This window comes from Sorex araneus, chromosome 2 (genome assembly GCF_027595985.1).
Source record: "Sorex araneus isolate mSorAra2 chromosome 2, mSorAra2.pri, whole genome shotgun sequence".
Taxonomy (NCBI): Eukaryota; Metazoa; Chordata; class Mammalia; order Eulipotyphla; family Soricidae; genus Sorex; species Sorex araneus.
In genome coordinates this window covers 4,118,721-4,135,875 of record NC_073303.1, presented here as the reverse complement: position 1 = coordinate 4,135,875, position 17,155 = coordinate 4,118,721, and the positions used below count along the sequence as shown (strand labels likewise).

The 17,155-nt window shown below is 59.0% G+C and overlaps 1 protein-coding gene across 2 annotated transcripts in view; it reads left to right on the top strand.

The window, feature by feature from the left end:
* DUSP22 (dual specificity phosphatase 22) overlaps positions 1-11,972 on the top strand; it is a 61,615-nt gene extending 49,643 nt beyond the window's left edge. The window contains exons 5-8 of one of the 2 annotated variants that reach the window (XM_004618812.2): positions 6,234-6,308; positions 9,374-9,545; positions 9,989-10,061; positions 11,478-11,972. In XM_004618812.2, the coding sequence (XP_004618869.1) occupies positions 6,234-6,308; positions 9,374-9,545; positions 9,989-10,061; positions 11,478-11,533 (376 nt within the window). In that variant the 3' untranslated portion in view covers positions 11,534-11,972. Of the gene's footprint in view, positions 1-6,233; positions 6,309-9,373; positions 9,546-9,988 lie in introns of both variants that reach the window. The other variant, XM_004618811.2, reaches the window with a different exon arrangement.
* Positions 11,973-17,155: the final 5,183 nt, after the last annotated feature.

The following is a 17,155-nucleotide window of genomic DNA, read 5'->3' as shown; positions in this document are numbered from 1 at the left end:
TGTGGGGGGTCACCAGCTCCTTTCCGAGAGCCCCCTCTGGTCCGGGTTGGGAAGGGCTGACCGGGCCTGCTTCTGGCCATGTGGGCGGGGCGGGAGGGTCTGGGGGTGCCCCTGTCCTGAGGAGGATGGAGACGGTGGGGCCTGGCGGGCTGTGTGCTGAGCCCCCGGCCACAGCTGCGACACGTGTGTGGGACAGTGCTTTCCTCTTCACGCACCCAGCCAGCGCCCCCGCGGGTGGGAACTCGGCCGAGGTGGAAGATGAAGAGAAACCAGCGCCGCAGGAATGGGGAACCTGCAGTCGCTGAAACTGCCGGGGCGGCGGGCGCCCGGCTTGGAGCGAGGCCCCGGGTGGGTATTTCCCAGCCCGGCGGGGGGGGGGGCGCTCCATGACCCCGGGCTTATGTCATTAGCTTCCCTGGAAATACCCCCCTGCACCCCCCGCAGCTTGCCCAGGAGGGAGCCCGCTGCTGCCGGCCTCTGGCTTTTCTGCGAAAAAGACGAAAAGACGCTTCAAGGAATGTCTCTGAGTCAGGACCAGGCGCCCGGGTCAGCAACCCCCCCCCCCACGCCATCCCCCCCACCCCACCCCCGGCACGGCTCCTGGCGTGCTCCAGGCTGGCCCGGCGCTCCCCGCTGGCTGCACCCAGTGGCAGAAGGGGAGGTTCGAGGGAATGAGGGGCCGCCTGGCTCCTGGACCCTGGCCACACACCACACCCTGCTCTGTCTTTCGGGGGGTCGGGTCAAGGCTCTCTTGGTTCACCCCAACATTTCTTTCTCATTGTTTGAGAGTCCGTGGGTTACAGTCCTGTTAGTGACGGTTTCCCATCTGCGTAATCCCAACGCCACATCTGCCCGTCCCGGGTATAGCTGCATCCCTCCCGCAAGGACCCCGGCATCCTTCACCTCCACCCCCCGCAACCAGCCCGGCTGCATGGCTCAGCTCTCCCATTCTCTCCGCCATTCGCTGCCACCCAGCTGTGTTTATTTGGTTTTCTGGTTACACCCAGCAATGCTCATGGCACACTTCTGGCTCTTTATTGAGGGATCACTCCCAGTGCAGCTCAGGGGACCGTAGGGGTGCAAGTGACTGAACCTAGGTTAGCTGCAGATCATACACCTCACCTGCTGTGTGATCTCTCTGGCCCCAAATTGCTTGGAATTTTTAAGTCCTACCCATGAGAGGGACTGGAGCGATTGCACAGCAGGTAAGACATTTGCCTTGCACGCGGCCGACCCGGGTCCGATTCCTCCATGCCCCTCGGAGAGCCTGGCAAGCTCCCCGTGGCGTATTCGATTTGCCAAAAACAGCAACAACAAGTCTCACAATGGAGACGTTACCGTTGCCCGCTCAAGCAAATCAATGAACAACGGGACAATAGTGCTACAGTGCTACAGTTTTGGGCCCCACTCAGTGATGCTCAGGGGTTACTCCTGGCTCTGCATTCAGGAATTATTCCTGCCAGTGCTTGGGAAACCGTATGGGATGCTAGAAATTGAACCTGGGTCGGCTGCATGAAAGTCAAGCACCTTACCCGCTGTGCTAGCACTCCAGCCCCTCTATTCCTATTTTTTGCGTGTATCTCCATATGTAATTCGTAGAGGCTGAACCAGAGGACGCTCCCACCAACCCTTTCACACCACCACCCTGCCATTACTTGGCTGTTTCCAGACTTTATGAACATGTGCCATTCCTGCAGGTGTGAGATGGTATCTCATTGTTCTGACTTGCATTTTGCTAATTATTAATGACAATGAACAGTTTTTTCTTATGTCTGTTGACCATTTATATAACTTCTTAGGGAAAGCATCTGTTCATTTACTTGCCCCATTGTGGATGGGTTCATTGAACTTTTTGTTGTTGAGTTTTGTGAGTGCTTGGTTTATAGATCTTTGATATCAAACCTTCATCTGTTGTACTGTGTGCAAATATTTTCCCCCATGTTAAGTATTGTCTCCCATAATAAAAAGTGGAAGTGGAGTGTCTAGTTATTAGAGCTTGAGTTTCTTTCACTATGCAGAAGCTTTTTAATGTGACATAGACCCATTTGTTTGCTTTTGTTGTCTTTACCATTGAGGTCATCTCATTGAAAACTCTCCTGGGGTCAATTTTCTATAGAGTTTTGCCAATGGCTTCTATGTACTGGTTAATATATAGGCTTATATGTATTAGTTAATACTTTTTATATGTATTGGTTAATACTTTGAGTTTGCTTTTGTAAATGGTGTGAGGTATGATTCTAATTTCTTTTTTTTTAATTTTATACATGTGTCCATCCAGTTTTCCCAGCACCATTTGTTGAAGGGATTTTCTTTGCTTCACTCCATACATTTAGCTCCTTTATCAGAGATTAGCTTTCCATAAACCTGGGGACTTAACTCAGGACTCTCAGATCTATTCTTTTGGCCTACAGATCTGTCTTTATTCCAGTGCCATGCAGTTTTGATTATTATACACTTGCAGTACAGTCCAAAGGTGGGAAAAGCAGTGCCTCCCGTATTTATTTTCTTCAGATTGCCTTTGACTATTTGGGGAGTTTTATGGTTCCATACAACTTTTAGTAGTGTTTGTTCTATGTCTTTTTAAAAAAGTAATTGGAATTTTCATGGGTATTGCATTGAATTTGTAGAGTACTTTGGGTAGAATGGTCATTTTAACACTGTTGATTCTTCGATCCCATGAACATTTCTCAGTGTCTACTCTTTTTCTTAGATTTCTCACCTTCCTTGTTAAGTTGATTCCGGTATGTGGTGTTTGGGGGCACTAATTTGAAGGGGATGCCTTTTAAATTTCCTTTTCTTCTAGTTTATTATTTGTGTATAAGAATGCAGTAGATTTTTTTTTCTTTTTTGTGTATTAAGTGTGGAACCTGCTACCTTACTGTACTGGTTTATTATTTCTAGGATATTTTGGTGGAATCTTTAGGATTTTCAATGTATGCTATCTTATCATCTGCAGACAGTGATGATTTGACTCTGTCATTTCAAATTTGGATTCCTTCAGTATCTTTTTCTTGTCTGATTGCTGTGGTGAGGCCTTCCAAAACCATGTTGAATAAGAGTGAGGCCAGTGGACACTCTTGTCTTCTGCCTGATCTCTGTGGGAAGACCCTCAGTTTTTCTCTATTGAATATGATGTTAGACGACTTTGCTATACATGGCATTATTATCTTGAGGTATGTTCCTTCTCTTCCTATTTTTGAGGGATTTTTGAAAAATCACAAATGGGTTTTGGAGCTTACAGAAGCCTTCTCTGATTCTTTTATATGACTATATGGTTCTTATCTTTATTTTTGTTGATATGGTTTTCTACATTAATTTATTTGCATATATTGAACCATCCTTTCATCTCTGGGATGAAACCCATATAATCATGGTGTATAATCCTTTTGTTATCTTGCTGGATTAGGTTCACAGGAATTTTTGTTTGTTTGTTTGTTTGTTTTGGGTCATACCCAGCGATGCTCAGGGGTCACTCCTGGCTCTGCACTCAGGAATTACCCTGGCCGTGCTCAAGGAACCATATGGGATGCTGGGAATCGAACCTGGGTCGGCCGCGTGCAAGGCAAACGCCCTACCCGCTGTGCTATCACTCCAGCCCTGGTTCACAGGAATTTTGATGAGAATCTTTGCATCTGTACCCATCAGACATATTGGCCTGTAATTTTCATTTTTAGTAGTGTCTCTGTTCTAGGTATTAGTGTTATATTAGATTTGTGGAAGCTGCTAGGGTGGATTCCTGTTTCTCCAATAGTTTGAAAGAGCTTGGGTACCAAGATTTCTCTGAAGTTTTGGTAGAACTCATTAGTGACTCCATCTGCACTAGGACTTTTGTCCTTGGGAATATTTTTAATTCCTGTTTTTAGTTTATTTACTTGCAATTGATCAATTCAGGTTTTCTGTTTCCTCTTGGCTCAATCTTGAGTTGTGTGATCCTAAGATTTTTGTCTGTTTCTTTAAAGATCCTTAGCTTGGTAACATGAAGTTGTTCATGGTAACTTCATGATGTTTTTTGTATTTTTGAGGTGTCTGTTGTGATTTCTTCCCTGTCATTCATGATTCTTCTCTCTTTCCCCCCCCTCTCTCCCCCTCTCTCCCCCCCTTCTTAGTGAGCCTAGCTAAGGGTTTCTCAATCTTGTTTACTTTTTTAAAGAACCAATTCCTGGTTTCATTGGTCATTTGTATTTTTTTCCCCTTTCCATTTCCATATCATTAATTTCCACTCTAATTTTTAGTATCTTCTGCCTTTTATTTGCTTTGGGATTTGTTTGTTATTCTTTTTCTAGTTTTTTAGCCAACGTTAGATCATTGATTTGAACCCCTTTTTCCGGGTTTGTGTGAGACAGCTCTCAGTTTCCCCCTTCGTACGCCTTTTGCTGTGTCCCATAGGCTCTGGCTGTTGGCGTCTTCATTCTCCTGAGTTTCAGGGACTCTCTTGATTTCTTTGGCGCCACTGCCAGCGGTGTGATGTTTGGTTTCCAGGCATTTGGCCTTTTTGCCACTTTCTTTTTCTGGCTGATCTCCACTTTCCTGGCTGTGTGGTCTGAGAAGATACTTGGCGTGATTTCTATGTCTGTGACTTAATGAATGTTGGAATTGTGTCCCCCCTCTCCCTGCCCCCACCCAGCATGTAAACTCCATGCTTCCTTATATCTGTAATGGGGGTGTGGAGACTTTCCATGCGACATCTGCAGCACCTCTGCACCAGCCACCTTGCCCCCCCAGGCCCTCCGAGTTCTTTTTGCCCAGAAGATGCTGTAGAGAGGTGTCCCCCCCCTCCAAATATCCACCTGGCAGCTGCAGCTCTTCTCTCATTTGGTTTCCCCTTTCTGGCTACTGTTGAGTCAAACTGGTGGCAGTGGACACCCTCCCTGCCTGTCTCCTCTCAGACCGGGAGACCCACAAAGGGCAATCAAGAAAGGAGAAGAGGGGCTGGAGCAATAGCACAGCGGGGAGGGCGTTTGCCTTGCACGCGGCCAACCCAGGTTCGATTCCCAGCATCCCATATGGTCCTCTGAGCACCGCCAGGAGTAATTCCTGAGTGCATGAGCCAGGAGTAACCCCTGTGCATTGCCGGATGTCACCCAAAAAGCAAAAAAAAAAAAAAAAAAGGAGAAGACCATGCAGGGACTCAGATGGCAGGGGTGCCAGCCGGGGGACAGAAATATGCACCCTGCGACCACCTCCCTCCCCTCAGCTGTGGACCATTCGCAGTGGCCAGCAGGACGCTGAGACCCACTGCCTCCCAAACCTCTCTGAGGGAGCAGGCATCGGGGCGACATGGCTGTTAAGTGACTCTTCTCCTGTGCCTCGCAGGCTGGACACAGCCCCTGTCTGGCCCTGGCCCTCCTGCTGCTCCCCCACGCTGGACACTCGTCACCCGTGTCCCAGCCATGAGACGCGGCCCTTTTGCCCGGCACTCACTTCCGCTCCCGGGCGCAGAGAGCGAAGGTTCCTTGCCCCGGGGAGTCTCTCTCAGCAGTCTGGCCCCTTTGCTGTCCCCTGACCGCTCTGACCCTGGAGGGCAGATGGGCAGCCCGGGGGCCAAGCAAAAGGAGGGCAACCGGGACGCCGCCTCCTGCCCACAGACGCTGGTGCCGATTCCTCGGGTGGTGGGACGGGGTTGGCCTCCATCAGTGCTTAAAGGGAGGCTGCAGGTCCCCCCACAGCGGTGCGGAACCCCGTTACCCACCCCGAGCGGACACCCCGCACGCAGGTGGACGGAGGCAGAAGAAAGTGGCTGCACGGCGCAGAGCAGCTCAGAAGAACACAGGCTCCTGGGTCCAGCATGTGATGGGACTCGAGACTCGCTGCCCATCACTGGCCGATGTCCAGACCAGCGGCTTGCAGCTTCCGTCTCCCGGGACAGGGCCAGCGCAGCGTGGACGAGCTCGGGGAGGTCCCCAGATTGTCAGGGGGACTCGCCTGAGCCCCAGGCAGCCTCCCTCGCCTGCTGTGCTCAGATGGGTCATGGGAGAGGGCGGAATCTCACCCTCCACGCCGCACCCCTGCAACTCAATGGCAGCAGCTGTGATCTGGGGACACCCTGAACAGTGGGGTGGAGGCGCGGTGGAGGTGGGGGGGACCAAGGTTTGGAAGTCGTGAGAATCTTAAAGCTCTTTTCGAGAAACTTCAGGCAGATTTTTCTTTCCATCTTCTGTTGAGTAAAGTAGAGAAATTTCACTTCTCCTCCTTCCTTTTCTCTCTCTCTCTCTCTTTTTTTTTTCTCCCCACAGGACAAGGCATTTCAAAGAAAGTATCAAGTTCATTCACGAGTGCCGGCTTCGGGGTGAGGGCTGTCTCGTCCACTGGTACGTGCGCCCCCAAGCCTCAGAATGACCTAGAATGTTCTCTGGAGCAGGGATCCTCCTTTCCATAATAGGATTTAGGGGGGGGGGCCCAGGCGGGAGATGAGTCATCGAAACCCCTTATCTAAAAGTCTCCTCTCCCCGCCCCACACAGCCCTGCGCCTGGAAAGGTGCCCCCTGAAGCGGCTATTGTCTGCCGTGTCGGGACGGCCCCTGCGGGTGTGTCCCGCTCAATTCCTGTGAGACCCAACTCACCATTCCGCTCCGAGTGGACTGAGCAGACTGCCGGCCCTGCTCGGAGAGGAGGGGAGGAGAGGGCTGGGGAGACAGCGCCGGGCCACCCAGGGGCCCTGGTCAGGGGGCGCCAGTCCCTTGAGCACCTGCAGGAGTGATCCCCGAGCACAGAGCCCGGGGGGAGCCCTGAGCAGCACCTGGAGGACTCGGTGGGAGGTGCGGCCGTAGCCATTTCAGGGGGTCTTGGGGGGGGCTTGGAGAGAGAACACAGCGGGTAAGGCACTTGCCTTGCATGCAGCCAGCTCAGGCTGATCCCCGGAACCCTCTATGGTCCCCCCCACTCCTCCAGAAGTGACCCCTGAGCACAGAGCCAGGAGTAAACCCTGAGCACAGAGCCAGAAGTAAGCCCTGAGCACAGAGCCAGGAGTAAGCCCTGAGCACAGAGCCAGGAGTAAGCCCTGAGCACTGTAGGTGGGGCCCCCAAACCAAAAGTAAAGGGATCCTCTGAAGTCCTGCCTCTGCTCTCTAATGAGGCCCGAAGCCGCCTCTCCTGCCCCGCATCGAAACAAGCAGCAAGGAAAACTGAGTCGATTCTTCTCATTTTCAACAAGTCCCGAGTCCCTGCCCCTTGCATGCGGCTGCCCTGAGCGCCCACCGCCCCCCCAGCCAGCGCGCTCTACTCTGGAAGCCTCTCGGGTCCGTGGGACCCAGCGCAGCACCCAGGTGGCTCTGACCCCAGACACCGGGCGCCCCTGGCCTGCATTCTGGAGCCAGAGTCCTGCTGGGTGCTCGCTGCAGGCTGGACTCGGCTCCTGGCCTCTGCGCCAGAGTCCACGTGTGCTCAGGGGAACACTGGGGGTCTTCTAAGGACCCCCAAGAGAAGCGCCAGTGGTAGGGAAAGCCTCAGAGGATGCAGCATCTCTCCCAGGGGTCCTTCCTGGCTCCCCAGACTGCTGGCACCCCTGGGGCACCGGGGACCCCAGCCATGAGATAGAAGAGCCCTCAGGAGAGCTGGTGATCGCTTCCGGGGCCAGTCGCCCAGAACCCAGGGCCAGGGGAGGGTGAAAGATTTGCTTTACGGACGTGATTCTGGGCTGGAGGGATAGCACAGCGGGGAGGGCGTTTGCCTTGTACGTGGCCGACCCGGGTTCGATTCCCAGCATCCCATAGGGTCCCCTGAGCACCGCCAGGGGTCATTCTTGAGTGCATTGAGCCAGGAGTGACCCCTGTGCATCACCGGGTGTGACCCAAAAAGAAACAAAAACAAACAAACATGATTCTGCAGGTGTGTTCAGCTTTTGGGATAGTGTAAAGCTTCCTTCCACCTTTTGAAAAGGGTAGCACCGATATTCCGTCTGGGTTACTGCTTTGGTGACGTTTCATCTATTGAACTGGACGTCCTTGATGGGGGGGTGCAGCCGTATTAGCCATTTCAAAGGGTCTTCTGGGGGGCTGGAGAGAGAGCACGGCGGATAAGGCACTTGCCTTGCATGCAGCCAGCGCAGGATTGATTCCCGGAACCCTATAGGATCCCCCTATAGGATCCTATAGGATCCCTTCTGCTAGAAGTGATCCCTGAGCACTGTGGGTGTGGCCCCCCCCAGCCAAAACTAAAGGGGTCTCCTGAAATCCTGCCTCCGATCTCTGTGGATCCCGGAGAATTATTGGAATCTCGGGAGTGTTAACCCAAAGAATGTTTTTTTTTTTTAAAATAAATTCTGTCGGTATTTCTGATAGCTCCGGGGAGGGCTGGGCGTGGCCGCGCGTGGTCCTCACCGTGGCTGTTATTATTATTACCGCATTTGAATGTGCGTAGCCCGATACTCTAGGAATTCGTATTTGAGACAGTTGTGCAAATGTGAAGGCGCACACTTGTAAGAACGAGAAATGTGCTGAACTTCCCCGTCCTGGACCGTTGCTCAAACACTCCGCGTCTGACGCGGCGCGGCCTCTGTGACCACGGTCGTTTGCATGAGCGTTTAAAATTGGTCCCATTACTCAGCCCGCTGCCTCGGAGGTAACGACTGCATGCAGCCCTCACACCTGAGGCGCAGGGCGGGCACCAGCCGGTGGCCCTGCGGAGTGACGTCGCCGACACCCCAGGGTCGCTCAGGGCGAGCAGGCGATGAATCGGAGGTGCCGCTCTCGTCCAGCTAGTAAGGACTCCGGGCTTGGGGGCAAACACGTCTCCCCGCCCAGGGCGCGTCATGAACGGGTTCACCGCAGAGATTCCCAGGCCCCTCGTCCCTTCGTGACCTTGCTTTCTTTCATTTGTCCAGGGTCATAGGGGGGTGGTCTAGAGAGGGGCTCAGGGGACTGGAGTGAGAGCACAGAGGGGAGGGCGTTGGCCTTGCGCATAGCCGACCGGGGCTCGATTCCCAGAATCCCATAGGGTCCCCTGAGCACCGCCAGGAGTAATTCCTGCGGTGCTCAGGAATTACTGAGCGTCGCCAGGTGTGATGACTAAAGCGAAAAATAAAATAAAATAAAAAATACAGAAGGGCTTCAGGACGGGAAGGAAAGAAATCATTCGAGTTGCATATCCCTGAAAACTTAGGTGATGCTCTGAGCCAGGAGGAAAGTTAGCTCCCTTGGCCGCAGGACATCGGAAGGGGAGGCCAGAGCAGAGGCGAGGGCTCCCGGGTATCCGAGTACGCCGGGCCCCGCGTCTGTCTCCAAGGAATCGGCTGGGCCTGCCTCGGCCAGCTGTCCCCTGACCCTCCCCGCCCCACCACACAACAGGATGACCTGCTGGGACGGACGCTACCCGTGGCCGCGTGCGTCCTCGGCCTGCCTCACCCTGCCTCACCCTGTGTCCCCTCTCGGCCCCACAGCCTGGCCGGCGTCTCCAGGAGCGTGACGCTGGTCATCGCCTACATCATGACCGTCACCGACTTCGGCTGGGAGGACGCCCTGCACACCGTGCGGGCCGGCCGCTCCTGCGCCAACCCCAACCTGGGCTTCCAGAGGCAGCTGCAGGAGTTCGAGAAGCACGAGGTCCAGCAGGTGCGTGGGCGGGGCCGTGGGCGGGGCCGTGGGCGGGGCAGCCCCTGGGGGATGCCCATATACACCGTGCCCACCCAGAAGGCCAGCGCCCGGGGCCGTCAGGTTAGGGAACATCCGCTCACAAGCCGCCCTGTGACTTGGCATCACGGCATCCTTGGACCCGGCTTGGCTGCCACCCCTCCCCCCTTGGGGCCCAGCGCCACGACCTGGGCATATTTCCATGCACTGGGGTCCAACCCTGGGAGAAGCCCTCGGTGCTCTCGGTGGCGTCCTCTGGTCCAGCCCCGAGCTACCCGGTTGCCCAACGCCCGTTTCTTTTTCCCGTTGTCCTGCGGCCAACTCTGTGCCCCCCGGAGTTGGAGGTGAGGGTTGGGTGGGTGGGTGGGTGGGGGGTGCAGGCGTGTGCTGAGAGTGACCGTCCGGCTCTGCCCCCCTCTCCCCAGTACCGGCAGTGGCTGAAGGAGGAGTTTGGCGAGAGCCCCCTGCGGGACGCAGAAGAAGCCCAGAGCATCCTGGGTAAATATAAGGAGCAGGGGCGCGTGGAGCCGCCGCCCGGCGCCAGGCGGTGGAGCAGCCTCCAGGCCCTGCCGCTGGCCTACGGCGACTACAGCACCGAGACCTAACGCCCGGCCCTGGGCCGCCGCCGCCCCCCGCCCGCTTTCCTGCGCGCCTTCCTGCTGCCGGTGCCCTGGACGACAGCACAGCCGGGGCGCAGTGGACTCGCGCGCGCGCGCCTGCCCTGCTGCGCCCGACCCCGCCCGCCCGCCTGAGGCCCAGGTCCCTCCCCTGGGTGCCCCCCACCCCGCCCCCCGCCCCGCCTGGGCTTGCTGCTGCGTGTGGGCGACTGTGCATGCGCGGTGAGCTCTGGGCGCGGGCCCTGGTGGACAGGCAACGACGCCCGCATCAGCATCTCCATCCTCGCCTGCCGGAGGCACCGCAGGGAAGGCGGAAGGCGACGCTGCCCCCAAACAAGGGCGGGGGGGGGGGGGGGGGAGAGTGCGGGGACCAGGCTGCCTCTCCAGGGGTCCTGGAAAGGTGTGTGTGGTGGTGGGGGGGGGGTTAATGATAGTTCCCCCTGCCCGGAAACCTTAGTGTTTGATCTGGGCCATGCTGGCCGCCAGCCTGGGTGCCTGGCGCGGTCCCCTGCGGCCTCACGCTCACAGCCTCCCCACCTTCGGCCTGGCTGGACGGGCAAGGGGCAGGCTCCCAAGCACTGGGGGCTTTGTGCGTCTGTGGCGGGCTTGGTCTCCGGTCTCAGCTACCTCACGCAGGGGCTTTCGTCCTTCCTGTCCTCTGCCCCCGAGAGGAGGCCGGTCACAAAGTCTCCGGAAGCCCAGGGCACTGCGTCTGTGTCTTTGAGATCTCTAAAGTCTTCCATCGGGTGGGGACGGAGGGGAGACACCCCCCCCCCCCCCGTCCCCAGCCCAGGCCAGCCGGCCAGGGGGGTTGGGTGCAAGGGACCGCGGGAGAACTGCAGGCGATTCTTGGCACGTGGCACCACATGGGTGACAGTGTGGTGAGTCCCCCCTGGAGAGAAGCCGCCGGGCCCGGGGACGTAGCTTGGGAGGGCACAGGCAGGCTTGGCCTGAGTGAGGCCCCGGTGCCACCCCGGCCCCTCCGAGCACTGCTGGGTGTGGCCCCAGTAAGGACTGAACAAAGCTCCAGGCCACGTGTGTCCCAAAGTGGACGCGCCCCGAACAGCAAGCGGAAGCAGACCCTCGAGTTATTCCGCCCGCGGCCCCGACAGTGCTCCCCTTGAAGTACATTTTCTTGCCACCAAAAAGAAATATAATTAGGCGAACAGGAAAAAAAAGGGCCGAGGACCGACCCCGGCCCGGCGCTGCGGCCTCGAGCGTGGAAAGTGCCCCTTGGGGGGCAGGGTCTGGAGATGCCGCCTGGACGCTGGTTGCCAGTCCTGTCCTTTCTCCACAGCTGCTCCGGGCCTTCTGAAGTACTGGGCCTTTCTCCGAAGACTGTCCCGTCCCTGAAGTGTCTGAAACGTGGCCGCGCCTCAGAGCTGAGGCTGGTGCTGCCAAAAACATAAATAAATAAATGAATAAATGATGATGATCATAGCCAGGAAAGCGACCTCCTCGAGGGTCGTTTTCTTCTTCCGCCCCCGTAGCAGAGAGAATCCCGACACGCGTGTTTCATCTTGCACTGTCCCCGCGGTGTGCGTGGGGGCCTCGGGCGCGCGTGAGCCAGGGAGGGGCCCGTCCCCGAGGGCAGGGCGCCGGGCCCTGTGTGGCAATCCCCCGCGGCCTCTCCTGAGGCCCCGGGAGGCTGCGTAAGCGGCCCCCGTGACCCCACGGTCCTCCTCCAGCCAGGGAAGGAGCCCTCAGCACGTTCCCTCCGGGCTGCGCTCTCCAGGGCGGAATTTTCACCGCCGAACTCCCCGTGTCTGTCAATAAAGGGCGACTCGACCAATCGCTGCCTCACGCGCCGTGTTCTTGCCCAGGAGAAGCGCGAGTGTCCCCGGGGGTCGGTCCCCGAGGGCAGGGCCAACCTGGCATCTGGGCTGACGTGACCCGTGTCCTTGTCACGTCGTGCAGCTGTGAGCATAAGCGAATTCGTTTCCCGAGAGGAGACACATCCCCGCTGTGAACAGACAGGAACATGGGTGCTGAGTTCTGGTTGCTTCCGGGTGATTTCGGGGAGAGGTGAAGGGTCACGCCAGCTTTGAAGCAACTCCTGGCTTTGAGCTTGGGGGACCTTGCAGCGACGGGAAGTGAACCAGGGGGCTCCTGCATGCAACACCAATGCAGCCCTGGCCCTGGGGTGCTGCACCCCTTGTGGTTTTCTTTTCTTGTGGGTTTTTTTTTTCTTGCTTTTTGGGTCACACCCGGCGATGCTCAGGGGTGACTCCTGGCTCATGCACTCAGGAATTTCCTCCTGGCGATGCTCGAGGGACCCTGTGGGATGCTGGGAACCGAACCCGGGTCGGCCACGTGCAAGGTCAACACCCTCCCCGCTGTGCTGTGGCTCCGGCCCTGTGGGAGGGCCCCTTGCACCCAGGGCTATGCACAGGCCACAGGCCCGGAGAAGGAAGTTGGACTCAGCCCACGGGCGGGTGTGGCGTGTGAACGGGCCTGGAAGGTGGTGCAGAAACTGACCTTGGCCGTGGCCGTGGGTGGCAGGCCACATGGAGGTGTCGCCTCACAGCGGGGGGCTCAGAGTGGGGAGTCTAGGGGGGGTTGTGGTGAGAGCGGGGCTTTCTGGAAGCGCCCCCACGGCCCGTGAGCCCTTCCTTGCCCTCCGGGGCACTGACGTGTGTGTGTATGTGTGTGTGTGTGTGTGTGTGTGTGTGTGTGTGTGTGTGTGGTACAGGCGTAGGGGCCTCCGAGCGGGGTGTGTCCCAGATCCCCCCCGCCGTGAGAGGTCCCTGCCCCCGAGAGGGCGAGGGAGGGAGGGGAGCAGGTTTCCCGGGGACAGTCCTGATCCAGGACGGCCCCTGGCCTTCAGAGCCCAACAGCTCTCCTCCACGTCTCACAGCTCAGCACCCGTCACGAGCCATCACCTCATTCTGTGGGTCACCCCAGAGCTTTGGACACCCACAGAGGTGGCCAGGAGACACCCCCTGCACAGCAGGAGCGGCTTGTGCGAACCCGGATCTTTAGATGGGAGGCAGAGGGCTGAGCTGCCCCTGCGCTCTCAGCTGCCAGCGGGAACCTCCCTATAGCTGCGACCGCCCCCCCCACCCCCCGCCCCATTTGGGGAGAAGGTTGGTTGGCGGAGGGGGGCGGGCAATCAAGACTTTGTTTGGGGGCCATCCCCAGCTGTGTACGGAGGCCGTACTCCTGTTTCTGTGCTCCGGGACCACTCCTGGCAGGGCTCGGAGACTGTATGGCGTGCTGGGGATTGAACCCAGGCCGGCCGCCTGCAGGGCAAGCTGCACTGCCACTCGGCCTTGGCAGTCCACTGCTGACCTCCCCGGAAGCCCACACAAGTGTCCTCGAAGATGCCGTGGACCAGGCATACAGCCCCTCCTTGCGCAGGGCCAGGCGGGGGTCCCGGGGAGGCGCGGGCGCCGTGAGCTCCGGCCGCTGAGGGAGGAGCCCCGGGCCACCTTCTCGGGCACTGGCCGGGGCTTCCCTTTCGCACCCCCTCATCCACTCTGTGCTAGCCTGGAATTCGGAATCCTGAGCTTCCCGAGGGGAGATCTACCTCGGGGCCACGGCACACCTCCCCGTGGGCGCACATCCGCCTGCCAGTGTGTGTCACCACGGGCGGCCCAGGGCTTAGTCGTCAGGGTCCCACAGGGCACCAGGAGAGCGCCCAGGGCCACTCGCTCACATCACCCCTTTGGAGCTGCCAGTTCCCCCGGGGCCAACCCCAACCCCGCCCATTGCTCCCCTGGGGTTCTGCAGGACCCCTGAGGGAGAAACAGGCCCGCTCAGGAAAGGCATCTGGGCACGGGGTCACCTGGGGAGGACAGGGGTCCAGGCAGAGCCCCAGCACGGAGGAGGCATGGGGAGGTACATCTCATGTGCGAGGGGACCCCCGAGTCACTGGGACTTTAGAGCAAGGGGCAGCTGGGTGGAAAGAAATGACACTGTAGACCCACTGGGTGCAAGGCGGTGGTCATGGAAATGATGCTGCAGACCCACTGGGTGCAAGGCAGTGACAGTGGAGACGGAGTTGCAGACCCACTGGGTGCAAGGCAGTGACGGTGGAGGCGAAGCTGCAGACCCACTGGGTATAAGGCAGTGATGGTGGAGATGGAGTTGCAGACCCAGTGGTTGCAAGGCAGTGACAGTGAAGACGAAGCTGCAGACCCACTGGGTGCAAGGCGGTGAGGGAGGAGGCGACACTGCAGACCCAGTGGGTGCAAGGCGGTGACGGTGGAAACGAAGGTGCAGACCCACTTGGTGCAAGGTGGTGAGGGAGGAGGCGACACTGCAGACCCAGTGGGTGCAAGGCAGTGACGGTGGAGATGGAGTTGCAGACCCACTGGGTGCAAGGCAGTGACGGTGGAGATGAAGGTGCAGACCCACTGGGTGCAAGGCGCTGACGGTGGAAATGAAGGTGCAGACCCACTGGGTGCAAGGTGGTGAGGGAGGAGGCGACACTGCAGACCCAGTGGGTGCAAGGCAGTGACGGTGGAGATGGAATTGCAGACCCAGTGGGTGCAAGGCAGTGACGGTGGAGATGAAGGTGCAGACCCACTGGGTGCAAGGTAGTGAGGGAGGAGGCGACACTGCAGACCCACTGGGTGCAAGGCAGTGACGGTGGAGATGAAGGTGCAGACCCACTGGGTGCAAGGCGGTGACAGTGGAGACGGAGCTGCAGACCCACTGGGTGCAAGGCGGTGACGGTGGGGACGACGCCGCAGACACCTCCAAAGGCCCGTGAGCCGATGTCAGGGAGACGCTTTCCTGGGGTGCCGAGGCCGCCTTCAGGCACGGAGCAGACCGAGCCGCGGGCTCCCGGGCAGCAGCTCTCCTGGGTCGGAACCTGAGAGGAGTGGCAGGCACCCGTCTGCGGCGCCTGCGCCCTTGCGCACCTGCGGGGTGTGCGGGCTCCTGGCAGGGGTGCTGGTGGAGATCGGGGCTCCCTGCCGCGTGCCCGAGGCTTGGCGTGTGACACAGGCCGGAGCGCTGAGAGGGTCAGGATGGGGGTGACGGGCGCCGTGGCCTGCGGGACCTGCCTCCCACTCCTCCGTCCTCAGCCCCTTCCTGCCACGGCGGTGAGTGGGCCCAGCGACATCCAGGGGAGGGCTCGGGGGCTGCTAGACCCGGGATCTCCAAGAGTCGGGTCCCTGGGTGTGACCCCCGTTTTGCAGAGCAAGCGCTCAAGCTCACCCCTTATCCGCGACCCACCTCGGGGACCCCCGGCCCCTGACAGGGTCCCACTTCTTGGTCGTTTCCCGAAGAGTAAACATCGGCTTCCCGAAGGCGGGTCGTGGCTGCTGGCCGTGCCCTTTGCTCCCCGCCAGGCTGCTCTGACACCCGGAGGCAGGGCCCCTTCCCTGGCGCCCGCCCAGGGGTGCCCTGGGCCAAACAGGGCCCCCCACCCGGCTTCAGGCCCCCCGCCCTGTGTCTGCACTCTCTGCTCCGGGTGGATCCGGATCTTATCTGCCCGCGCCTCTGTCTCGGCCGTGTCCTCCTCTGCTTCCTGCCGGCTGTCCTGACTCTTCGTCTTTCCTCTCTCAGAACCCGCTCCCAGCTCCTAGAGCAGTTGCATGTTACTTGCATGTGGACAGTTCCATGTCAGATGCACGTGGAGCGTCAGCTTCGTGTCTGTTGCATGTGGACAGCTTCCGGCCGTTTGCACGGGCCATGGACATTTCCGGGAAGGGTGCCCTTCCCTCCACACAGCTCCACGCCGTGTCTCCTCTCCGTGCTAGGGGACGCAGGGGCCCTCGGGGCCCGCCTGGCTAGGGGCGCGCGGCTGGGGGCAGGCGGGGCCCAGGTGGCAGGGGCCGGGCGCAGCCTCAGAGGGGGGGTTGCACAACCGCGGCCAGCCACGCAGGACGCTCTGCTCATCAGAATAGGGAACACCCGGGGACGGAGCCCCGCCACCCGCCCCACATGTCTCCGCCCATCCTGGCCCCGAGTTATTAATACTTTTATCAAGAATGTGCTTTCAACACGCCTGCATTTATATATGTCCTTAACCAGAAATCCACCAGGCCTCATCCGAGGGAAGTTCCTCTTCCCTTTCCGTGGCTCGAGAAAGGGAGAAACTGAGAAAGGAAAAAAAAAAACAAAATACCCAAAGCCGCCTTTGACTTGTCCATCGCTCCATCGCTCCGTCCCGGGGGGCTGGTGCAGGGGGAGGTGGGCGGGGTGCCCCCCCGCCCCCCGTCACACCCAGGCCTGACTTCACTACTCAGAAAACTCACTCAACGCTCAGCTGTCCAGTGCTCCTGAGCACCGCCAAGAAGCTGGAGGCCTTCCCTGTGTGCGGGGGCGGGGAGGGGTCACTCCCGGAGTCTTGGAATGGTGCAAGTTCCAGCTGCAGCCCCTACCTCGCCGCCTCCCCAGGGATGTCACTGCAGCCAGCGCAGCTGCTGTGCGTGTCCAGGGCCGGCTGGGGCACGGGGCGGAGGGGTCGGTGCGTAGGTGGACAGCTGCGTTGGGGCGGCGTGGGGCTGGAGAGAGAGATCTCTGCGGCCTGGGGCTGGAGAGAGAGATCTCTGCGGCCTGGGGCTGGAGAGAGAGATCTCTGCGGCCTGGGGCTGGAGAGAGAGATCTCTGCCAAGCTCGGGGCTCTGTGAGATACGGGAGGCACCCCCCAGCCCCCGGGGTGAAGGCGCCTGTCAGAGAGACTTCCTGCCCGGGCTCTGTCCAAGGGCCGAGAGGGAGGGAAAGCCGGCAGGGACCTCGTCCCCCACGGGGGTCAGCAACCCCAGGAATAATCTAACTGGGCGTGTTCTGGGGGTCCAGGGTGGTCACCCTGGTCCCGTCTCTGATTCTGACCTAACGCAGCCCCCAGACCTTCCTGCAGGACACACCCGGGGGACAAGTCTCAGGCGTGCCCCGGGCAGCCCCTTCCCCGACATCATGCCACCTCCCTGCCCCCTACTCCGGGCCCTCCGCCTCCCCCACCCCACCCCACCCCCCAGAAGCGTTCAGCGGGGCCCGAAGAACAGGAACTAGTGTCCTGCG